The 23,402-nt window shown below is 36.2% G+C and overlaps 1 protein-coding gene across 15 annotated transcripts in view; it reads left to right on the top strand.

Annotated features, from left to right (window-relative positions):
- The window catches only part of ADGRL3 (adhesion G protein-coupled receptor L3), an 885,081-nt gene that overhangs the window by 732,413 nt on the left and 129,266 nt on the right, over positions 1–23,402 (top strand). For all 15 annotated transcript variants that reach the window (XM_081506859.1, XM_081506741.1, XM_081506647.1 and 12 more), the window contains 2 exons: positions 15,351–15,534; positions 16,463–16,585. In XM_081506859.1, the coding sequence (XP_081362985.1) occupies positions 15,351–15,534; positions 16,463–16,585 (307 nt within the window). The remainder of the gene's footprint in view (positions 1–15,350; positions 15,535–16,462; positions 16,586–23,402) is intronic.

Below are 23,402 nucleotides of genomic sequence, written 5' to 3'. Positions count from 1 at the left end.
GCATCCAGGAGTCAACTCAAGTTCTTATCTCACACAAAAGGAAAGGATGTCAGATGCTGCTGAATCTGCTCAGAAAAACAAATACAGGTTTTCAATGATAAAAGTAATGTCAACATTTGATGAATTTTAAAAGATTCTAAAGCGTGGATACATAAGCATTTCTACCTATTGCTTTCATTTTTTTTTTTTTTTTGTCTTTAATACAGCCTTTCTCTGAACCAAAGTTGCTACTTGCACCTTTGACAAAGTGAAAATTGAATTATGCCAGTTTTACTTGTGTGCCTTTGGTGGATGAGACAAGAAAAGATTCTAACCTCCATTTATACTGCTAGGAAGAAATTAATGAGTATTTTCAAGTTCCTTGTTTGGTCACTTAATTGGCTGTGTGACAAAGAGCTCCGTGCTGCATGTCAAACAACTTTTTGAGTCTTCTAATGATTTGTGCTTTGCTTGGCTTGTGATACTATTCTTTGTGGCCTGTCAGGCTGGATATCCTTGTTAAAGTGGCTAGAATAAATTGTCTAGTGGTGTGCATACAATGTAGTATATTAACTACAGCAATGGGGAGTACTTTTAGCAGCTCTTTCAGGAGATTTCGATGTTTGCCCATAAGCATCAAAGCCAACTCAAACTTTCATTTAATATAATTAAAAGGACATCTGAAAGTAGTTTGAATCACACCAGGTTCTTGAGGTTTGGTTGGTAACCCTTTGTTAAAACACCATGAACTTAATATATTTCACAGCTTGATAAATCCGCACTTGATTTGTGTAAGAAAGAAAATATAAATCTGCACCCTGCATGTTTCTGGTGCCCTGAACCTATTCCTAAAAGACATTGAGATCAAAGAAAGTGACTTCTATGTAAAAGTAGTTTTCTTTAGATAAAGAAGATATAAGACTTCTTTTTTTATAAGTTGTGGTCATTAAATACTGTTGTAAAGCAATTGTTGAATCAAAAGATAGTAAAACCATATGTAATATAAGCAATGTAAATTATACAGGCTATTATTTAAGATCTTGGACAGGTCAATTCATAAATCTAATGATTTGAAACCCTCCAAAGAATAGTGACAGATGTTGATGACGGACTTTCTGCTTTGACGTGCAAAGAACATCATTTTGGGAATCTCTCAAAATCCCTATGGCTAATGTGTCAGATCAGGCAGAGATGGCTGCTTTACAAAGTTAATTCCAACTCTTCCATTTTGCACATTTCCTATAAATAAACAAAATGTTCCTGTTTTCATATATATATATATATATATATGAAAGTAGCTAGAATATGTATATATATATGGTTTATATATATATATGTAGAATATAGATATATAGATATGGTTTGTAAATGCTTCAGGAAGTAATTCTAATAAGGGTGGGAGGAAAAGGCCTTTTATTTCTATATAAAATACTTTCACCTAGAACAAAAGTATTTTCTCACTTTTTTCTACCAAATTTTATTCTCTTCTTTCTTATAACTTCTTGATTAAAGCCTGGATCATTATTTAATTGTAAAATTGTTCATTTAAAGTCCATTCTAATGCATCATTGCTTTCTGAATATGACTTTACCTTCAGAGAAGTTTTAAATACATAGAATATAAATATATATTATTTCTATGCAAACATAAGAGAGTACACATCAATTTACCTTACTATGTGTCTTTAAAAGCCTTATGATCATATACCCAACCAGAAGGTAAAAAATATGTTTAAAATAGCATTAGAGATTTAAAATCCTACTTTCTGAACCTATCATTAGCATATCTGGTGCAGGTTAGAAAAGAAACGGAAGCTTTAAGGTGTCATTTGCAGTAAAGTAGTTGCCTAATGACTTGGAACCATACAAATGATTTTTTAATACTACTCCCAACAGAATTCTAATTTTTATATTTTCACTTATCTCATGGATGAATTTTGTACAGCCAGTAGTCACAGAGACTTAACTATGGTAACTTAAACTAGGACTTCATTTTCGTAGATAAAAAGGAAATGCAGTTGAAGCAGTTCAAGATTAGTATGAACACTCCATTTCAGAGACCAAGGCTTCATCTGTTTTTCTGCTATATTGTCTTTAGCACCTGGGCTTCCATCTTCAAAATGACAAGATGCTTACTTAGCATCCAATCATCACTTCATGCTGATTTCTACGCAGAGAGAAGGGGAATAACAGTAGACTGTTCATTTCTGTTACAACTTTCCAAAAATCTCACCCAACCACATTTAATCTTTATCCCTTGGCTGTTCAGTTTACATATATAAATTCTTCTTTGATAGATAGAGTTCTGCAGCTGGGCATCGTGTCCAATGATTCTGTGTCTAAAACAAGAGAATTATTGGGAAATAGTATTCTTAGATGAAATAAACAATACTTTTTTCATATTGGATGGTACATATTGATATATTCATCCAGTCTTGATGTGATATCTGCCAGAGAGTTATGATAATACAATACCAATGGTTACTTTTAAATCCTAAGTAGAGATTAAAATATTCTTTTGATTGTTATAGTCTGAAGGCAATCATTTTTGTTCAAAGGGAAAAAAAAAAGGTTATTTCAAATTATTTCCAGATGGCATTTCCTTCTTTATAAGTACTTTTCTGAATGGCTAATATGTAATAAAATCAAAAAGTAGAATAATAGATATGTCTCCTTCCCACTCAGGCCACTGCATTGCTGACTCCAGGGCATGCCACTGATGATGTGACCTATTTCAGTGGTGCCCCATCGGAGTTGAATGGTGCAAGCAGCCCTGCCACTCTCCCCAGTAATTCATATCTCCTTCCCCAAAACAATTACTGTATCAACCTCTTAAATATCTTACCAGGGAAGACTAGTTTTGCTCACATCCATATTTTTATAATGTTTCTTTATAAATCTTGTCATACAATCGCAAAACAGTGTTTGTTCTCCTTGCCTACGACTAGGACGTTGACAGTAGCTGTGGCAAACTCACATCATGTGGTAGCATTCCATCACTGAAAGAATAAACATGTACTGATTATCAAAGGCAGTCTTGCATCACAGTTTATATCAATAAAACAAGTTTATCACTAGGATACCAGTTGAATAAAATGCTACACCAAATAGTTGAATACTCTCTAGCCACAGAAATGTTTTTAAAGTGCAGATTGATCAAGACTTGATCCCACTCAAAGACTGTCTTTTTCCCTTAAAAAAAGTCCTGTTTTGGACTTGTTCTCCTTTCTCCTGTCATTTTTCTCAGTAGCATTCACTTATCTGACAACATTTACTTGATGCATAAATAGGATCATTCCTATATCCTGAAGACCATTTAAATTGTACTTAGCACGTGAAAAATGACCTCTAAATATTTACCACTTAATTTAGGGCTTCGTCTAATGTTTCCAATTGCTTGATGGTATTTGCACTGAAGAGTATGAAAGGTAAAAAAGATATGATACCAGAAGATGAGCCCTCCAGGTTGGTAGGTGGCCAATATGCTACTGAGGAAGAGCAGAGAAATAGCTCTGGAAAGAATGAAGAAGCTGGACTAAAACAGGAATGACTCCCAGTTGTGGATGTGTCTGGTGGTGAAAGTAAAGTCTGATGCTGTAAGAACAATATTGCTGAGGATCTGGGATGTTAGGTCCATGAATAAAGGTAAACTGGACATGGTGAAGCAGGAGATGGAAAGAGTGAACTTCGGCATTCCAGGAATCAATGAACTGAAATGGATGGGAATGGGCAAATTTAATTTAGATGACCATTATATCTGCTACTGTGGGCAAGAATCCCTTAGGAGAAATGGAGTAGCCCTCATAGTCAACAAAAGAGTCTGAAATGCAGTGCTTGGATGCAATCTGAGAAATGACAGAATGGCCTCTCTCTGTTTCCAAGGCAAACCATTTAACATCACAGCAATCCAAGTCTGTGCCCCAACAACTAATACGAAAGAAACTGAAGTTGAGAAGTTCTATGAAGACATACGAGACCTTCTAGAACTAACCCCAAACAAAGATATCCTTTTCATCATAGGGGATTGGAATGTAAAAGTAGGAAGTCAAGAGATACCTGGGTAACAGGTAAGTTTGGCCTTGGAGTACAAAATAAAGCAGGGCAAAGGCTAACAGAGTTTTGTCAACAGAACACACTGGTCATGGCAAACATCCTCCTCCAACAACACAAGAGACAACTCTACACATGGATATCATCAGATGGTCAATACCCCAATCAGGTTAATTATATTCTTTGCATCCGAAGAGGGAGAGGTTCTATACAGTCAGCAAAAACAAGACCTGGAGCTGACTGTGGCTCAGATCATGAGCTCCTTATTGCAAAATTCAGGCTTAAATTGAAGAACATAGGGAAAACCACTAGGCCATTCAGGTGTGACCTTAATTAAATCCCTTATGATTATACAGTTGAGGTGACTAATAGATTCAAGGGGCTAAATCTGGTAGAGAATGCCTGAAGAACTATGGGCAGAGCTTCATCACATTGTACAAACGGCAAAACTGTCCCAAAGAAAATTAAATGGAAGAAGGCAAATTGGTTGTTTGAGCTGAGAAAAGAAGAGAAGCTGAGAAAAGAAGAGAAGCAAAAAGCAAAGGAAAGAGGAAAAGATATAACCAACTGAATGCAGAGTTCCAGAGAATAGCAAGGAGAGATACGAAAGCCTTTTTAAATGAACAATGCAAAGAAAGCAGAGGAAAGCAAAGAATGGGAAAGACAAGAGGTCTCTTAAAGAAAATTGAAGATACCAAGGAAACATTTCATGCAATGACAGGCACAATAAAGGACAGAAATAGTAAGGACATAACAGAAGTACAAAAGATTAAGAGGTGACAAGAATACACAGAAGAACTATACAAAAAAAGTCTTAATGACCTGAATAACCACATGGTGTGGTTACTCACCTAGAGCCAGACACCCTGGAGTGTGATGTCAAGTGTGCCTTATGAAGCATTACTATGAACAAAGCTAGTGGAGGTGATGAAATTCCAACTGAGCTATTTCAAATCCTAAAAGATGATCTGTAAAAGTGCTGCACTCAGTATGTCAGCAAATTTAGAAAAGTCGGTAGTGGCCACAGGACTGGAAAATGAATGCAATGGTACAGAAGTTTTGAACATTCTTGGTTCATAGGTAAAGCAAGTGGATTCCAGAAAAATATCTACTTCTGCTGCATTGACTACACTCAAAGCCTTTGATTGTGTGGATCACAACAAACTGGAAAATTCTTAAAAGAGAGGGGAATGCCAGACCACCTTACCTGCCTCTTGAGAAACCTGTATGCAGGTCAAGAAGCAAGAGTTAGAACTGGACATGCAACAACAGACTGGTTCAAAGTTAAAAAAGGAATACATCAAGGCTGCATATTGTCACCCTGGTCATTTAACTTATATCCAGAATACATCACATGAAATGCCAGGTTGGATGAAGCACAAGCTGGAATCAAGATTGCTAGGGGAAATAGCAACAACCTTAGATATGAGGATAATACCACTCTAATGGCCTAAAGCTAAGAGGAACTAAAGAGTCTCTTCATGTGGTAAAAGAGGAGAGTGAAAAAAGCTGGCTTAAATTAAACATTCAAAAAAACTAAGATCATGACATCCAGTCCCATCACTACACTTCATGGCAAATAGAAGGGGAACAAGTGGAAACAGTGACAGATTTTATTTTCTTGGGTTCTAGAATCACTGCGGATGGTGGCTGCAGGCATGACATTACAAATGCTTGCTGCTTGGAAGAAAGGCTATGACAAACCTAGTGTGTGGATGCTAATCACTTCAATCACGTCTGACTCTTTGTGACTCTATGGACTGTAGCCTGCCAAGCTCCTCTATCCATGGCATTCTCCAGGCAAGGATACTGAAATGGGTTGCCATTTCCTCCTACAGGGAATCTTCCTGACTCAGGAATCAAACCCATGTCTCTTACATCTCCTGCACTGGCAGACATATTCTTTACTACTAGCACCACCCAGAAAGCTCCTAGACAAATAAACAGCATATTAAAAAGCACTGACATCACTGTGCCAACAGAGGTCCGTGTAGTCAAAGCTATGGTTTTCTTGTAGTTATGTACAGATATGAGAGTCGGACCATAAAGAAGACTCAGTGCTGAAGAATTGATGTTTTCCAATTGTGGTGTTGGAGAATACTCTTGAGAGTCTGTTGGACAGCAAGGGGATAAAACCAATACCTCCTCAAGGAAATCAACCCTGAATATTCATCGGAAGGGCTGATGCTGAAGCTGTAGCTCCAATACTCTGGCCACCTGATTAGAGGAGCCAACTCATCGGAAAAGAGTCTGATTCTGGGAAAGACTGAGGGCAGGAGGAGAAGGGAGCGAAAGAGGATGAGATGGTTGCACGACATCACTTACTCAATGAACATGAGTTTGAGCAAAGTCCGAGAGATAGTGAAGGGCAGGGAAGTCTGTTGTGTGGCAGTCCATGGGTTCGCAAAGAGTTGGACACTTATAGCTACTGAACAACATTTCCACTGCAATAGAAATTCTCAAAACACTTCTCTACATCTCTTTCACTAGCCCCTCTCCTTATACTGTCTCTTAATTTCACCTCATCAGACTTTGCCCTCACTATCTTATTGCAGCTGTACTAGTTGAGGTCATTAATGATTTCATGCTGCTAAACTCAGTAGTCAGTTGTCAACTCACTGTACTTAACCAGTCAGAAGACACAGGTGATCTCTTTGTCTTTCTTAATACACTATCCTGAAGACAACTCATTCTCTTGATTTTCCCCCTCTTGATTCTTCTTTGCAGTCTCCTTTGTTCGTTCCTTTTCTTCTAAATCCTTGGGTTTGGGTGCCTGTTAGCTCAGTCAGCTCTTGTTTGCTCTTTGTTCTGACACTCCTATGGTGATCTTGTTGATTTAAATGGCACCTATGTGCCTAAGACTCTCAGATGTTATCTACAGCACAGACCACTTTCGTGAACTCCAAAATTAGTTTGAAGGTAACTTTTCAAAATCTTCACTTTTTTTTTTAAGTAGACATCAAATTCATAACTGAATTCCCAGGCTTCACCTGAAAACTATTTTATGTGCAGTGTTCACCTACTCAATTGATTTGGTTCACCCCCGCCACCTCCTATATTCTAAATAAAGCTCCAAACATGGGCCTCTTTAAGATTTTGAAATATGCAGAGCATATTTCCACTTGTTGAATTGCATTGTTTGTTCACCCTTTTGGAATACCTCCTCCAAATATATACATGGATAACTCTCAGCAACTTTGTCTTTTTTAAATCATTACATTTTCAAGGAGGCCCACCTGGACCATCCTAGGTAAAATCAAAAGCCACCCTGTCCCCAAACCTACCCCTAACTCTGAATCCCCCTATCATGTATATTTTCCTTTTATTTTACGTGATAGATAGATGATTGATAGGAAGACATGTTTTACCCCTTGTCTGTTTGGTTAATGTTGTATTTAAGCTTGAAATTCTCATGGAGCCTTTCGAACACAAAGCTTTGTGTTTCCACTGTTATAATGCTTGTCATGCTGTATTTTACTTGTTTAATTCCTTGGCTTCACTATATTGTTATCACTTTGAGGGAAGGAAGAATAACTATCTCTCTTTGCAGTATCTCAGTTAAACGCACTTAATTAATATTTGTTGAATGAATGTTGAGTAAGCAAAAAGTTAATGGCAACCCACTCCAGTATTCTTTTCTGGAGAATTCCCATGGGCAGAGAAGCCTGGAGGGCTACATCCATAGGGTTGCAAAGAGTTGGACATGACTGAAGGGACTTAGCACAATTTCTATAACACAACATAGATTTGACAGTGTTCAATCATTTAATTTTATATAAGATTTAAAAATAATACAATCAGTTACAGTTTGTTAAATACATTTTTAAATAACAAGGGGTTTCTGGAAGAGGCCGAGTCTTTTTTTGTAAAATGTCTGTTTTATCTTGTTCTACTATTAAAGGTTCTTATTACTATATTCAGGTCAGTTGTGTTATACAATCTAATTTTTATTAAGACTTGAAAATGCCAACACTTCACTATAATATAAAAGGGAGTTCAGAGATTAGTGGTTTTATATGCTTAGTAATATTAAATGACAGTGATTATTAAAATAATCTTAGGTTTATTGATCAGATGTGTAAATATCAGTCACTCAGCTTGACTTCTAATAAAAAAACTTTAAGTTTAAAACTGTTTTGAAGACTTCTAACATTTGACCTTTAAAATTTTGATTTGAATCAATGTCTAAACATAGATTGGAGTACAATGTGCCCTATTCAGGAATGATGTAAAACTTTTGCTCTATTTTATTTTATTCTCAAATGACAAACTTATTACAAAGTCAAAAATGAAGAGTTAAAGGTTTTTTTTTAATTTTTAATTATAAATCAGTGTAAATTATATATTTTATATATATATGTATATACATATACATATATATATAGAGAGAGAGAGAGAGTCAGAAAGCAAGAAATTGGAGCAGAGAAGATCTGAAGATTTGTTTTTCTTTCTCTCTGTAGCCTGAGACTTATACACGACATATATTAAACATGGAGAAGGAAATGGCAACCCACTCCGGTATTCTAGCTTGGAAAATCCCATGGGCAGAGGAGCCTGGCAGGCTACAGTCCATAGGTCACAAGAGCCGAACACGACTTAGCGCTATCTTTCTTTCTTTCTTTCTATTAAACATAACTATATATATGAGATAGTAAGAGGAACAATTTTCATCATGATTACTGTATACATTGATAAAAAATATTATGTTCATGAGAAAACAGGAAAAAGACAAAGAAGTGGAGGTAAAACTAAAATTTCGTGTTACTAAGCAGTTTTTCAAAAGGATGTCAGCAATTTATTTACTACTAATGGGAGATAATTGCTCTTAACATTCTAATGGGCTGCCTAATGATAATATATGTATATATGAACATATGCTTCAACACAAAAGAAAAAAATGAAAATTCATTAAAAAATAATGAATGACCTCAAGAACTTAAGACCTAAGTTTATAAATTCTTTATGTAAATATATTTAATGGCTGTAGATTTTCTACACAATACAGCCCAAACTATCGTACTGAAAATCTTCTAAGATATGAATTATACTCACCATCTCTCTCACTTTACTCTTTTTACACTTTTTTAAATCTATCTTTTCTTACATTATGCATTCTTCTCACATCAAACCCAACCCATTTCTTGCCTCAATACCTTCATTTTTTCTTTTTTAATCATCAACTTGCTTATTATGTACCTCAGCCTCAAATTTCCTCTTCTGAGGTAAAGAAAGCTTATTTATCTTTTAGTGTCTGATTCAAAACCAAACACCTCTAGGATCTTTTATCCTTCTCAGCAAGAATTCCGTACTTTCTATCCCATGTGACATGTTTACCTTCTGCTTTGGAGTGTATGCAATTGAGAACAGATTTCCTTGTTTTTCCTAACCTCACCCAGCAGTGATTTCCCTAGTTGTTTGCATATCATACATATTTAATAAAATATGAGTTTCATTGAAAGTTAAAATGAATTACCTTCATTCCCTGTAATTCATCCTGCCTTCCTTCCAAACCATGATGATATCTGGTCACTCAGAAGACTTCTTGGGTGACATAGCAAAAAGTTACAGGAATAAAAGAAGATGTTTTCAGTTTCCCTATTGTATTAATGATTTGATAGTAAAAGTAGGTTATTTTTGTTTAATGAGCCTTTATTGAATACTAAAATGTCTCGAAACACTAAAATTTACCCTGGAAAAATAAAAATGAACATGATATGTCCCCTGAGGACATCATAATCTAGTGAGAAAGCCAGACCCAAATATGAATAATTCTATTAAAGGTGAATAAGTACTAAAAAATGGGAGCCCATTGTGACATCAAGTCTCTGATGATAATGATTTGGATAAACTGGCTAGTTAATAGACCTTTTCATTTGTACTTAGATAATCTTTGCTCTTATAAAATCAGAGATTTTTTTTTTTCTACTGATGTGAAAAGGAAGAAAACTCACTTTCATGTGAATCTTCACTAGATGGCAATAATTCAGCAAAGAGTTATTGAACACTTACTGTGTGCCAGGCAGTTTTGGGCACTTACAAATGACACAATCACTACCTTCATGAAGTTTACCTTTTTTGCGTGAGTGACCTACTAGTTAACATAGTTTTGTAAGTAAATAAATATCTGACACACCTTAGATAATGATACCTGTTACAAAGAAGACAAAACATAATGGTTTAAGTGGATGACTCTCCTTAGATATGCTGCTAGTGGAAGACCTATATGAGTAGCTGATACCTGAGCTAAAACCTGAATGAGATTATGATTAAAAAGCTTGTCTTCAAAAAAATGCCATGATGGTATAGTTGTGTATCTTTTCAAAGGCATTCATTCTGTTTGGATCTTTATTTTAATGGTTTTCAAGCAAGAAAGAAGGGTAAATAAGTTTCCCAGGTGATTTTTCTTACCTAGTTTAAGATTTAGAGTTTATCTTGGTAAGAAATGCCATTGATATATTTCTCACCATGGACCCTTTTGTCTATTCTTGCTAAGGAATTCTAGACCATTTCACAAGCACATTCTCCTAGAAAAATGATGAAAATTGATATTGGAAAGATATACAGCTATTTTTCACCAAATAAATACAGCATCCCTTTTGAAATATATGAAGTGTGATTTAACAGTTTAAAACACCTTTTAACAAACATGCTATAATTAAATGCTCAGTGTAAAATTAGTCAAATGAATTTGCTTAAGATCTGAATTTGATGATGAGGGGTCAGATAATATTGTGCAATGTCAATATATGTCCAGAAAGATAAGGGATGTCCATAATTCTGGTATGAATCTAACTGATTTTCACACTTCCTAATTTATGTTTGATTTTTAGGAAGGCAAAAGTGACTTTAGAATCTAGTCTGTAAACTGTTTAATAAGAAAAGTAGTATCTTATATAGAATGGCCCTAACCACCCTCAAATTGAAATATGATGCATCTTATTTTCTTATGCAGTTCACACTTTGTTAATTGGTTAGAAAACATCAGTTTGCCCAAAGGCACACTGAAATGTGTGGCAGAAACAGAATATAACTTCTCAGGTCCATCTCCTATTCAGTTTATGTGTTTTGAAAAAGATAATGGGGTGAATTAACATTTAGTTTCTGGCAAAGATATTTTTAATTAAATTAACATTCCGAAATTTTAAATTATTTCAGTCTATAATGTCAAAACCATTAGGTATTTTTGTTTGTTTTCCCTTTTCAATCAAAGCATTGTGGTTAGAATATATTTTTTACGATTTATTCAGAATTAGTCTTATTTATTCTAACGTTAGAATGTAAATCTTAGGTCAATAAAAAAATGATAGCAGAAGAGAAATTGGTGAGAGCTATTGATCAAGTGAGAAGGCAACGACAACCCACTCCAGTACTCTTGCCTGGAAAATCCCATGGACGGAGGAGCCTGGTGGGCTGCAGTCCATGGGGTCGCTAAGAGTTGGAGACGACTGAGCGACTTCATTTCTACTTTTCACTTTCATGCGTTGAAGAAGACAATGGCATCCCACTGCAGTGTTCTTGCCTGGAGAATCCCAGAGACGGCGGAGCCTGGTGGGCTGCCGTCTATGGGGTCGCACAGAGCTGGACATGACTGAAGCAACTTAGCATTGATCAAGTGATGTCCCATTGCTGCTGCTGCTAAGTCACTTCAGTCATATCCAACTCTGTGCGACCCCATAGACAGCAGCCCACCAGGCTCCCCCATCCCTGGGATTCTCCAGGCAAGAATACTGGAGTGGGTTGCCATTTCCTTCTCCAATGTATGAAAGTGAAAAGTAAAAGTGAAGTTGCTCAGTCGTCTCCAACTCTTAGCGACCCCATGGACTGCAGCCTACCAGGCTCCTCCATCCATGGGATTTTCTAGGCAAGAGTACTGGAGTGGGTTGCCATTGCCTTCTCCATTACCTCACTTTAATCAAATTCATTGTGTATTTCCTGTTCAACTTTGGTTCTAAACTGTAGTTAAGTTCATTTCTTTGTAACCAAATAAAATGAAAAATCAACTTGTATTTTAAAGAAATGTTTTTGAGGTAGTGAAAGCAATGTAATAACTAGTTTGACCAGAAAACCCCCCCAAAATGAAAGCTTTATTACCTAATGTCATCATTTGTGTATAAAATGTATAAATGTATGAATATATAGGGAAAATGAAATATAGATTTTTTTTGCTATTGAATATTTGTGACTATTTATTTGGTCTTCATGAAACTGGTAACAGGGACATGTCAACAACCTTTGGAAAGCTTAACACAAATTGTATTAATTATAAAGCTATTAAAATTGACTTAATTGTGCTTCTCACTAGCAGAAAACAGATCAGTTAGTTCAAGCCTCTAGAATACATATTATGAATTTTTTTAAAAAATCATTTATTTTTATTTTTTTTTTTGCATTGGTCTTTGTTGCTATGTGTGGGTGTTCTCTAGTTGTGGTGAGTGGGGGCTGGTCTTTTTTGCAGAGCGTGGGTATCTCATTGTGGTGGATTCCCCTACTGTGGAGCACAGGCTCTAGGGCACACAGCCTTCAGTAGTTGTGGTACACGGGCTCAATAGCCGCAGCTTGTGGGCTCTAGATAGCGTAGGCTCAGTAGTTGTGCATGGGCTTAATTGCTCCATGGCATGCAGAATCTTCCTTTACCAGGGATCAAACCTGTGTCCTGTGCAATGGCAGGTGGATTCTTACCCACTGTACCACCAGGGAACATTATGAACTATCTAATACACATGTTCCTCCCATTCCTCCATAGTAGGTAAGTTGTGTATCAGTTCTGTTTATGACATTGCATTGTAGAAGAGGCATTTCTTCCAGATCTCACTTCAGGGTGAATATTTTGCAATTATCAGAGATGACTTTTGCTTTATTCAGTGAATACCTTTCTTCTTCCCACACTGAACTTTGATATCAAATGAAAATAAAGATAGGATTGCACCTAAACACTTGTTATGAGCCAGGCAACCCTATGAAATGATTTCATTATCATCTCTAATTTAAAAAGTTAAAAAAACATAGTGACTTCCCTCATAGCTAAAAAGTTAAAAAAAAACTTGCCCAATAGCACACAACTAGTAAGGTGGCAAAGTACAGTTGCAGACTCAGCAGATCTGGTTCCAAATCCCACACTGATTTTGGCACCTGAGAATTCTGTCTCAATTCTTGTGTTGGCATTTCCTTTTATACAATCATAACAGGTGCTATTTAAAAATAAATAAATACTAGATTTGTGTCTTAACCCACCTAGATTTTAGGACCTGTCATTTCTGCAATAAGCTTGGAAATCATTTAGGCTTTCATAGAAAACTTCTCTAAAACTTTGTCTTGTTTGGGATGATGCAGTTGTTAAAATATGCTCAAAATATATAATGAAAAAATATTGCACCTTATACATTTTCAGTTGCAAAATTAAGATAATAATGTTGTCTGATGTATTTACTGTCAATTGAAAGACTCAGTATTTTAGCTAAAGCACCCCATTTGTAAACAGTTTCCTATTAAGAACATCTCAGAGTTGACTATAGTTGCTTCTTTTCCTTTTGCATTTTTAAATTTAAAAAAATAAAAAAAATCTATAGAGGGAAGAACAGAAACATTGCATTATCTCCCCAAAATGTTCCCTGAGGTAAGGTTTAATCAATGTAAGGTGATTCACTAATGTTAAAATGGTTGGTCCATAAAGAACCAGCATAATTTTTGTCACATATGTGGTTTTCAGAACATTTCTAATGAATTAAGAAGAGCAGTGAATCCCAGAAAGAATACTTCCTTGCACTCAAGAGGTCACTGTCCTCTGTTTGGCTTCAGAGAATACCTAATCTTTTTTGTTGTTTGATTTCTATCTGGCACCTCCTTTTTTTGGCATGTCCTGTTGGCATCACTCCATAGAGAACTTCCTGGAAAGCAGATCAAATTGTTGTGATCCAGAAATGCTTTTGCCTGATTTCTAGGTCATGTTTTAAACACAGAACAAATGACAGAGCTAAGCATATTATGTGGAAATACTCAGTCATTAAACTCATGAGAGACTTTTTTTTTTAATGATACAAAGTACTCAACTTGCAAGTAGAACTATTTTATGTAAAAGTCCAGTGATGTTGATTTTTAGCCAGAACTTGGAAGAGCTGGGAAAAATATCAAGAACAACTTTCATCAAAAGGCAGATTCGTTTTTGAAGCTGGTGTTAATTGGCAGCAAGGTGTTTCATTATGAAGCTGAATTTTTAACAGTTGTTACTTGGTTACTATGAAAACACCAGCCAGAAGAAAACACTGCAGCTTAATGGGTATTGCCCCAGTCTTTCCCCCTCCCTCTCCAATGTGTCAATACTGTGAGTCCTGTTTTAGAAAACCTGTGTACTGCCTGGAAAGTGCCTGTGTTTGCTGTTTATTCAACATTATTTCCGGATTAGATGCATATTTCATAATCAACAGGTTCAAGGAAGATCACTTTCAAACTGCCGGTGGTGTATTTTTCTGTTGTCCAATTCTCTATGTTTGAGTGAAATCTTAAGAAGACCTTAATGAAAGAACTGTCTTTTCTTGCAACCCAGAGTATTGAGCTCACCGTGGGAAATATATAAATTATAACTAGAAAGACAGTTCTTCTGAATGAAGCAGAGAGAACCTTGGTACTTTATCTCTATGTGTGAGTGTACTTACTGCTGATTTTTTTATTTTTTTTAAGGAAAAATGCTCAAAGGCCATAGGTAGCAAGCTCCAACTGTTTACTCCCCTCCCTAATAGTAAACAGCACAAAGATTTCTCTTCCAAAGCCCTGGGAGTATGTATGCTTTGATATTTTTCCCCATCCTGACATTATACTAGCGGTTAAGAAAAAAATCGGTTTGCTTAGTGAGTTCTTAAACTATACATAACAAATTCTTGTATTGTCCTGTCTTTAGTCATCCTTTTGATTTCTATTATATTCAGCATCTAGTTTTATGGTGATGTATAGAGGAAATCATTTTTGTGGTGATGTGATGAAAGTGTTAGTTTGAATTACTTGCCAACAGTTTCCCAGCCAAATAATTTAATTATGTGATTATAGTCTTATTGAAGCCTTTGCTATTGATTTTAAGAAAGAAGCATAGCTCTATTTGTTGTCCTTCAGAACAAAAAGCAGGTTTTCCTGTTGCCTTGCAAAGTCTTAGCTAGGATTTTACAGCACAAAATAATGAATGCTTCCACTGCAGCATGTCACAGGGGCGGCTGGGACAATACTGAACTCATGCACACCAATGATTCTTACTTGCTGGGCAGCATGTATGCCTGGATTTCTGACAACCCTGTGGGTTCACTAGAGACCTCTGTCATTCTGTTCATCTTCTTGTAGGCAATGGTCGAGACAGTTAACAACCTCCTCCAGCCACAAGCCTTGAATGCCTGGAGAGACCTGACTACAAGTGATCAACTGCGTGCAGCTACCATGTTACTTGACACTGTGGAGGAAAGTGCCTTTGTGCTGGCCGATAACCTTTTGAAGACTGACATTGTCAGGGAGAACACAGACAATATTCGTAAGTGGCTTTTGTTATACAGAAGGGCCAGAGAAGGACAAGAAAAAACTATCATCTTGTTCAGCAGAAGAGGGAAAAGAAAAAAGTATCATCTATGGTGAACCACGTATTATGAATCGTACTTTATTTCAGGGGAGATAAGTTATTGTTTTTTTTATACTTAGGAGGGTATCACTTGTCATTAGCTTAGAAGTGTGCTCGTAATCATGCTGTATCTTTCCAAGGACATTTCAATACTGACTATATTAGCCTGACCTGAGATCAAGGACAGTGAGACCCTTTTTTTTTTTAATTTTTATGTATGAAACTGATATATACATATAAGTTTCTATCTATGGAGGGTAGTATTTTAAATTTTATCCTATGGATCACTTCAGTTATAATAAGAATTTCTCTGAATTATAAACTATAAAGAAGCTAGTGATTTAAGTAAAGGTGTTAAAATAATTTTTGATAATTGTGTTGCTAGGTCATAAAAAAGTATAAATCTAATTAGTGTGTTTAAGGATGTAGCTGACAGTTTTATTTCAGAAGATTTGATAAAGTTATTTTAAACTTATTAGATTTAAAAATAAATCAATATTGATATAATAGTAGAGCTCCAGATTATAAAAAGATTTCACTTAATTCATGAAATAAAGATAACATTTTGAAAGTAAACTGATAGTAAATGACAAACAGTATTTGAGCTTTAATTTTAAATTCTAGGCTTTATAATTGATATTCTTATCTGATTTTTAATAACTTTTATTTGCTTTATTTTGAAAAAAAACTGAAATATTAAAAACAATTTCTAAAACCCCTGAACTACTATAAAGTATAGCAGATGAAGATCAGTTCCAGTGTTTTGATTTCAGAAGTATTTCGGTAATTATCTTAACTTTGGCATGTTTCTCAATGAGTACTGACATCTTTTTACCATTAATAGAATTGGAAGTTGCAAGGTTGAGCACAGAAGGAAACTTAGAAGACCTGAAATTTCCAGAAAACACCGGTCATGGAAGCACTATCCAGCTTTCTGCAAATACTCTAAAACAAAATGGCAGAAATGGTAGGTTAGAATTTGTCTATTAAGTTTGATGGAATTGAACTTGTCATTAATTCATTACGTCTTAGGTTGGAATTTTAGATCTGCTATCTAAAATCTTTCCTCTCCTCTCACTGCACTGATCTCTTTCTTCTCCTCTTTCTTACCTTCTACACTAACAATATTTTAATGATATTTGCTCTACAAAATTTCCAGTTATATTTGGAAGTTGTTGTTACCTTTCAGATGTAGAAAAATATCAGAAACTTGAATGTGAGGAAAATTGATAGACAACAAAATTCAGAAGTTCTGACTTTTTCCTTTGGAAGGAGTAACTCCCACCAACTTGACAGATTTTGTTTCTAAAATTTCTAGTGTAAATTTTATTTGTAATTTAAAAATTGTATTTTCCTTATTAACTTATTTTTGAGGATGTTTCTATGCTTTTCCTTTGCAAAGCATATCGAAAATGTAAATGTAAGCAGATGCTTTTGGACAATGAAACTAGTAGATACAGATCAATTTAGTACCAGATATTAAAAAGCAGAGACATTGCCACCAAAGGCCCATCTAGTCAAGGCTATGGTTTTTCCTGTAGTCATGTATGGATGGACTATAAAGAAAGCTGAGCGCTGAAGAATTGATGCTTTTGAACTGTGGTGTTGGAGAAGACTCTTGAGAGTCCCTTGGACAACAAGGAGATCCAACCAGTTCATCCTAAAGGAGATCAGTCCTGGTTGTTCATTGGAAGGACTGATGTTGAAGCTGAAGCTCCAGTACTTTGGCCACCTGATGCGAAGAGCTGACTCACTGGAAAAGACCCTGATGCTGGGAAAGATTGAGGGCAGGAGGAGAAGGGGACGACAGAGGACGAGATGGCTGGATGGCATCATCGATTCGATGGACATGAGTTTGGGTGGACTCAGGGAGTTGGTGATGGACAGGGAGGCCTGGTGTGCTGTGGTTCATGGGGTGCCAAAGAGTCACACACGACTGAGCGACCTAACTGAACTGAACTGAACTATAGCAACTCAGTATAATTAAAATTAAATAAATATTTAAAAAAATAATCTCACAGAGAGTATGTCTGAAGCCTCACTAATATTAACATTTTTAAATAAGAAGGTGATATCTTTTAACCTGCTATGTGATGGGAAGGTGACTTCAGGTTGTACAACCAACTCAAAACTGATTTTTCATATTACAAGGTAAATAGTTTTGAAAAAGAAGAGACTTAAATAATATCAAGAAAAACAGATTATGTTTGTTGCCAGAAGAACAAAATTCTTTAATGTTGGAAATTTTATCAGCCCTAACTTAAAATTGTATTTATTTTGTTCCTAAGTGTGAATATTGAGGCAGCGCTAAGATTTTCTGTAGAGTGAAATCAGATTCCCAATTCTTCCTAGTGGTTTCCCTTCTTTGACTCTTGGCCCACATCAGTTTATCCTGTAGACAGAGAGTTCTTCACCCCAACTTACACTTAGAATGAAATAAAATGACTTCACAGACCTATCACATGCTCCCTAGTCCAATTCTTTCCTGCCTCAGCTGCCCCAGCTCATGTCTGTTTTTAGCATGCTCTCTGTGATCTAGACAGTCCAGTCTTGATTTTCTTTTTTAAATTGAGATATAATTGGCATATAACATTATGTTACTTTAAGGTGTACAACATGGTGACTTGATATTTGTATATATTATGAAATGATACCACATTAAGTCCAGTTAACATTCATCACCATAGTTAATTGTCTTTTGCTTGAGAGAAGTTTTAAAATCTATTGTTTTATCAATTTTCAAAATAGATAATATAGCATTATTAACTATAATCACCATCCTCATGACTTATTTATTTCATAAATAGAAGTTTTCACATTTTACTCTCATTTTGCTTACCCTCACCCTTCACTTCAAGCCACCAGTAGTCTGTTTTCTTTATTAGTTAGCTAGTTTGTTTTTCCTTAAGATTCCACATGTAAATGAGATAGTTGTGTTTCTCTCTCTGACTTATTTCACTTAGCATAATGCCCTCAAAGTCCATACAGTTTATAGCAAATGACAAAATTTTCCTTTTCATGGCTGAAGAGTACTCCATTTCCCATTTTATGTCTCTCTATATAATTATATACATAACATTCTCTTTATTTGTTCATTTATCAATGGATACTGGTTTCCATGTGTTGGCTATTATAAATAATTCTGTAGTGAACATGGGGGCGCATAGGTCTTTTTCAAGTCACTGTTTTTATGTGCTTCGGTTAAGTACCCAGAAGTAGACTTACTGATCATCTGACAATTCTGCTTTCAATTTTTTGAGGAATCCTCATATTTTTAATTTTTTGTTTTCTATAGTAGATATAGCAATTATATTTTTGCCAATAATACACAAGGGTTCCCTAGTTTAGTCTCAGTAGTATTTCTTGAATGTACCAAGAATATTCCCTCATCAGACATTTGTATTTTCTTTCTTCTGAAGTGCAATTTTTACATTACTTGTTCTGGAAACTTCTCTCATACACTGCTCAGTATAAATCTTAACCCTTTAGGAAAGTTTTTCCTGTTGCCTCAAAGGTAGACTAGTCTTTCCCAGTCATTCTTTTCCCATTAGCCATTTTCTACAAGTGCTTCTTCATAGCCTTTATTTACTTATCATTATAAAGCAGCCATGAAATTAGAAGACGCTTACTCCTTGGAAGGAAGGTTATGACCAACCTAGATAGCATATTTAAAAGCTGAGACATTACTTTGCCAACAAAGGTCCGTCTAGTCAAGGCTGTGGTTTTTCCAGTGGTCATGTATGGATGTGAGAGTTGGACTGTGAAGAAGGCTGAGTGCCGAAGAGTTGATGCTTTTGAACTGTGGTGCTGGAGAAGACTCTTGAGAGTCCCTTGGACTGCAAGGAGATCCAACCAGTCCATCCTAAAGGAGATCAGTCCTGGGTGTTCATTGGAAGGACTGATGTTGAAGCTGAAACTCCAATACTTTGCCCACCTCATGCGAGGAGTTGACTCATTGGAAAAGAACCTAATGCTGGGAAGGATTGGGGGTAGGAGGAAAAGGGTACGACAGAGGATGAGATGGTTGGATGGCATCACTGACTCGATGGACATGGGTTTGGGTAAACTCTATAGTTGGTGATGGACAGGGAGGCCTGGCATGCTGAGATTCATGGGGTCGCGAAGAGTCGGACACGACTCAGCGACTGAACTGAACTGATATGAAATTATTATTAATAATAATTTTTTTTAAGCTTCCTGCATATTGTCTGACTCTTTCTCTTTCTCTGTCTGACTCTGCCTCTCTTTCTCTTTCTCCATGAGAACAAGAAGCTTTCACAGTATGTTCACTGATGTAACCCTAGTGCCTGGCGCATGGATACAATCACTAAGGGTTTATCAAATAAATATATGGATTTTCAGATATAAAGCCAATAAAGATTGAAATATGTCTACATTAGTCATATAGACATATAGTTTACATAGTCATATAGTTTTGAACTCATTTTATTTACTAAATTAATGTGTGCATGTGTATGTGTGTGTTTTAGGCCACATTTAAGCATGAATGTAGTGCTCAAAGCACTTCTTCTGGAGTGGAGATTCTGTAACAATTATATATGACAAATTGCGCTGGTAAAATAAGGTGGGATGACAGTCTGACACCATTCCACAAGGGGAAATTGGTATGAATTATCACCAGTTATAAACCAATTAAAATAGCAGTTGTTTCTGTCAATGAGAAAAATACATAGCCATTCCTAAGTTTAGCCCTCCAAAGATTAACATTTTTATGTTAAGTCTAGAGGAAAAGAACTAAAATTAAATGCTATGTTGTAACAGTCAAGAAGTATTTAGTACATTATTTTTTGTATTAGAAAATATAAGAATGTCCCTTTCTGTTATGCAGCTCGGATAATAATCTCTTTACTGGATTAGAAATCTTATAGTATTACTGAGACAGCTAGATAATCAGACCCAGAAAACATACAAGAGCAAGGAGGCTGACAGCAGCCTGTATCACAAAAAACAATGCCGTGACATGTCACTGCTGCCACAAGGGAAAGTGCTGCTGCTGCTCCACCTCCTACTTCCTTGAGTCACTAGTTCCCCATCTGAAATGTGAAGCTAGTGCATCTGACTGGACACATTGAACTGAGGTGCCCCGAGCAGCCTCTTTGAAAGGCAGGCTGGGAAAGCAAATATATGTCCCTTTTGTATCTGTAAGTCTCTAAGAGTAGGGCATATCCCAAACATGGGAATGCAATTTAGATATTGGACAGCCCCCTCCCTCCTCAAAAAATGTATTAATTTTTATCTTTATTCCCACTTCACTCTAAGATTCAGGGATTTCCCTGTCTTAGTTACTACAGTGGTCAGGACAGTGCCTGTCTCTTGGGGAACCAAAATGGATTTATACTGGAAGTAAGACATAGGGCTTTAAGAAAGGAAATTATGTAAAATTTAAGAGAAGCATACTAAAAAGTTAATTACAGAGGATTTATATGTCAGAGATTGTCACAACAGAAGAAATAAGGTAGAAGGACATAAGAATGTGATCTTGAATATGATAGTTGAGGTTTAAGACAGGTAAGAAATTTTTAAAATTTATTGAAATACAGTTAATTTACAATGTTATATTTACAATATATATATCCATTCTTTTCCATTATGGTTTATTGCAGGATATTAAATATGCTGCACTCTGTAGTAAGACATTGTTATTTATTCATTCTCTACATAATTTGCATCTGCTAATCTCAAACCCCCAATCCTTCCCTCTCCCAGACTCCCTCCCTTTCAGTAATCACAGGTAAAGATTTTGAATATTTTATTTTGTTTTAATTGAAATTGAGATATAATTGGAATGTAATAAAATGCACTTATCTTAAATGTTTGATCTCCTTACTTGATCTGATCTGACAGCAAACAGATCAAACAAGTCAGTCCTAAAGGAAATCAACCCTGAACACTCACTGGAAGGACTGATGCTGAAGCTGAAGCTTCGATACTTTGGCCACCTGATGCAAAGAGCCAACTCATTGAAAAAGACCCTGATGCTGGGAAATACTGAAGGCAGAAGGAGAAGAGGGGAGCTGAGGGTGAGATGGTTGGATAGCATCACAAATGCAATGGACATGAACATGGGCAAGTTCCAGGAGATGGTGAAGGACAGGGAAGCCTGGCATGCTGCAGTCTGTGGAGTCACAAAAGTCAGACATGACTTGGCGACTGAACAACAGAATCTCAAGTATTTAGCCTGATGAATTTGACAGTTATACATTCCTCTGTGATATCACATAAAATAAGATGAGTAATGTTTTTAAAGTGCTGTGCTCAATATGGCAGCAAATTTGGAAAACTCGGCAGTAGCCACAGGACTGGAAATTTCCAGCTGCATTCCAATTCCAAAGAAGAGCAATGTCAAAGAATATTCAAACTTCTGTACAGTTGTGTGCATTTCACATTCTAGTAGGTTATGCTTCAAGCTAGGCTTCAGCAGTGTGCAAACTGAGAACTTCCAGATGTAAAAGCTGGGTTTAGAAAAGACAGAAGATACAGAGATCTTATTGCTAGCATTCACTGATCATAAAGAAAGCAAGGGAATTCCAGAGAAGCATCTACTTCTGCTTCATTGACTCAACTAAAGCCTTTAACTGTGTATATAACAGCAAATGTGGAAAATTCTTAAAGAGATAGTAATACCAGACCACCTTATCTGTCACCTCAGTAACTTATATGCAGGTAAAGAGGTTTGTGACATTGTACAGGAGACAGGAATCAAGACCATCCCCCAAAAAATACATGTAAAAAAGCAAAATGGCAAGGAGAGATAAGAAAGCCTTCCTCAGTGATCAGTGCAAAGAAATAGAGGAAAACAATAGAATGGGAAAGACTAGAGATCTCCTCCAGAAAATTAGAGATGCCAAGAAAATATTTCATACAAAAATGGGCTCAATAAAGGGCAGAAATGGTATGGACCTAAAAGAAGCAGAAGATATTAAGAAGAGGTGTCAAGAATACACAGAAGAACTATACAAAAAAGATCTTCACGACCCAGAAAATCACGATGGTGTGACCACTCACCTAGAGCCAGACATCCTGGAATGTGAAGTTGAGTACGCCTTAGGAAGCATCACTACAAACAAAGCTAGTGAAGGTGATGGAATTCCACTTGAGCTATTTCAAATCCTGAAAGATGATGCTGTGAAAGTGCTGCACTCGATATGCCAGCAAATTTGGAAAACTCAGCAGTGGCCACAGGACTGGAAAATGTCAGTTTTTGTTCCAATCCCAAAGAAAGGTAATGCCAAAAACTGCTCAAACTACCTCTCAATTGCACTCATCTCACATGCTAGTAAAGTAATGCTTAAAATTCTCCAAGCCAGGCTTCAGCAATACGTGAAGCATGAACTTGCAGATGTTCAAGCTGGTTTTAGAAAAGGCAGAGGAACCATAGATCAAATTGTCAACATCCATTGGATCATCAAAAAAGCAAGAGAGTTCCAGAAAAACATCTATATCTGCTTTATTGACTATGCCAAAGCCTTTGTGTGGATCACAACAAACTGTGGAAAATTCTTAAAGAGATGGGAATACCAGACCACCTGACCTGCCTCTTGAGAAATCTGTATGCAGGTCAGAAAGCAACAGTTAGAACTAGACATGGGACAACAGTCTGGTTCTAAATCGGGAAAGGAATACATCAAGACTGTATATATTGTCACCCTGCTTATTTAACTTATATGCAGAGAACATCATGAGAAATGCTGGGCTGAATGAAACCCAAGCTGGAATCAAGATTGCTGGGAGAAATATCAATAACCTCAGATATGCAGATGACA

This window comes from Giraffa tippelskirchi, chromosome 1 (assembly GCF_054371585.1).
Source record: "Giraffa tippelskirchi isolate mGirTip1 chromosome 1, T2T-mGirTip1v1.2.pri, whole genome shotgun sequence".
Lineage (NCBI taxonomy): Eukaryota > Metazoa > Chordata > Mammalia > Artiodactyla > Giraffidae > Giraffa > Giraffa tippelskirchi.
Note: the sequence above shows the minus strand (reverse complement) of the source record. Positions and strands in the feature narration are given on the sequence as shown.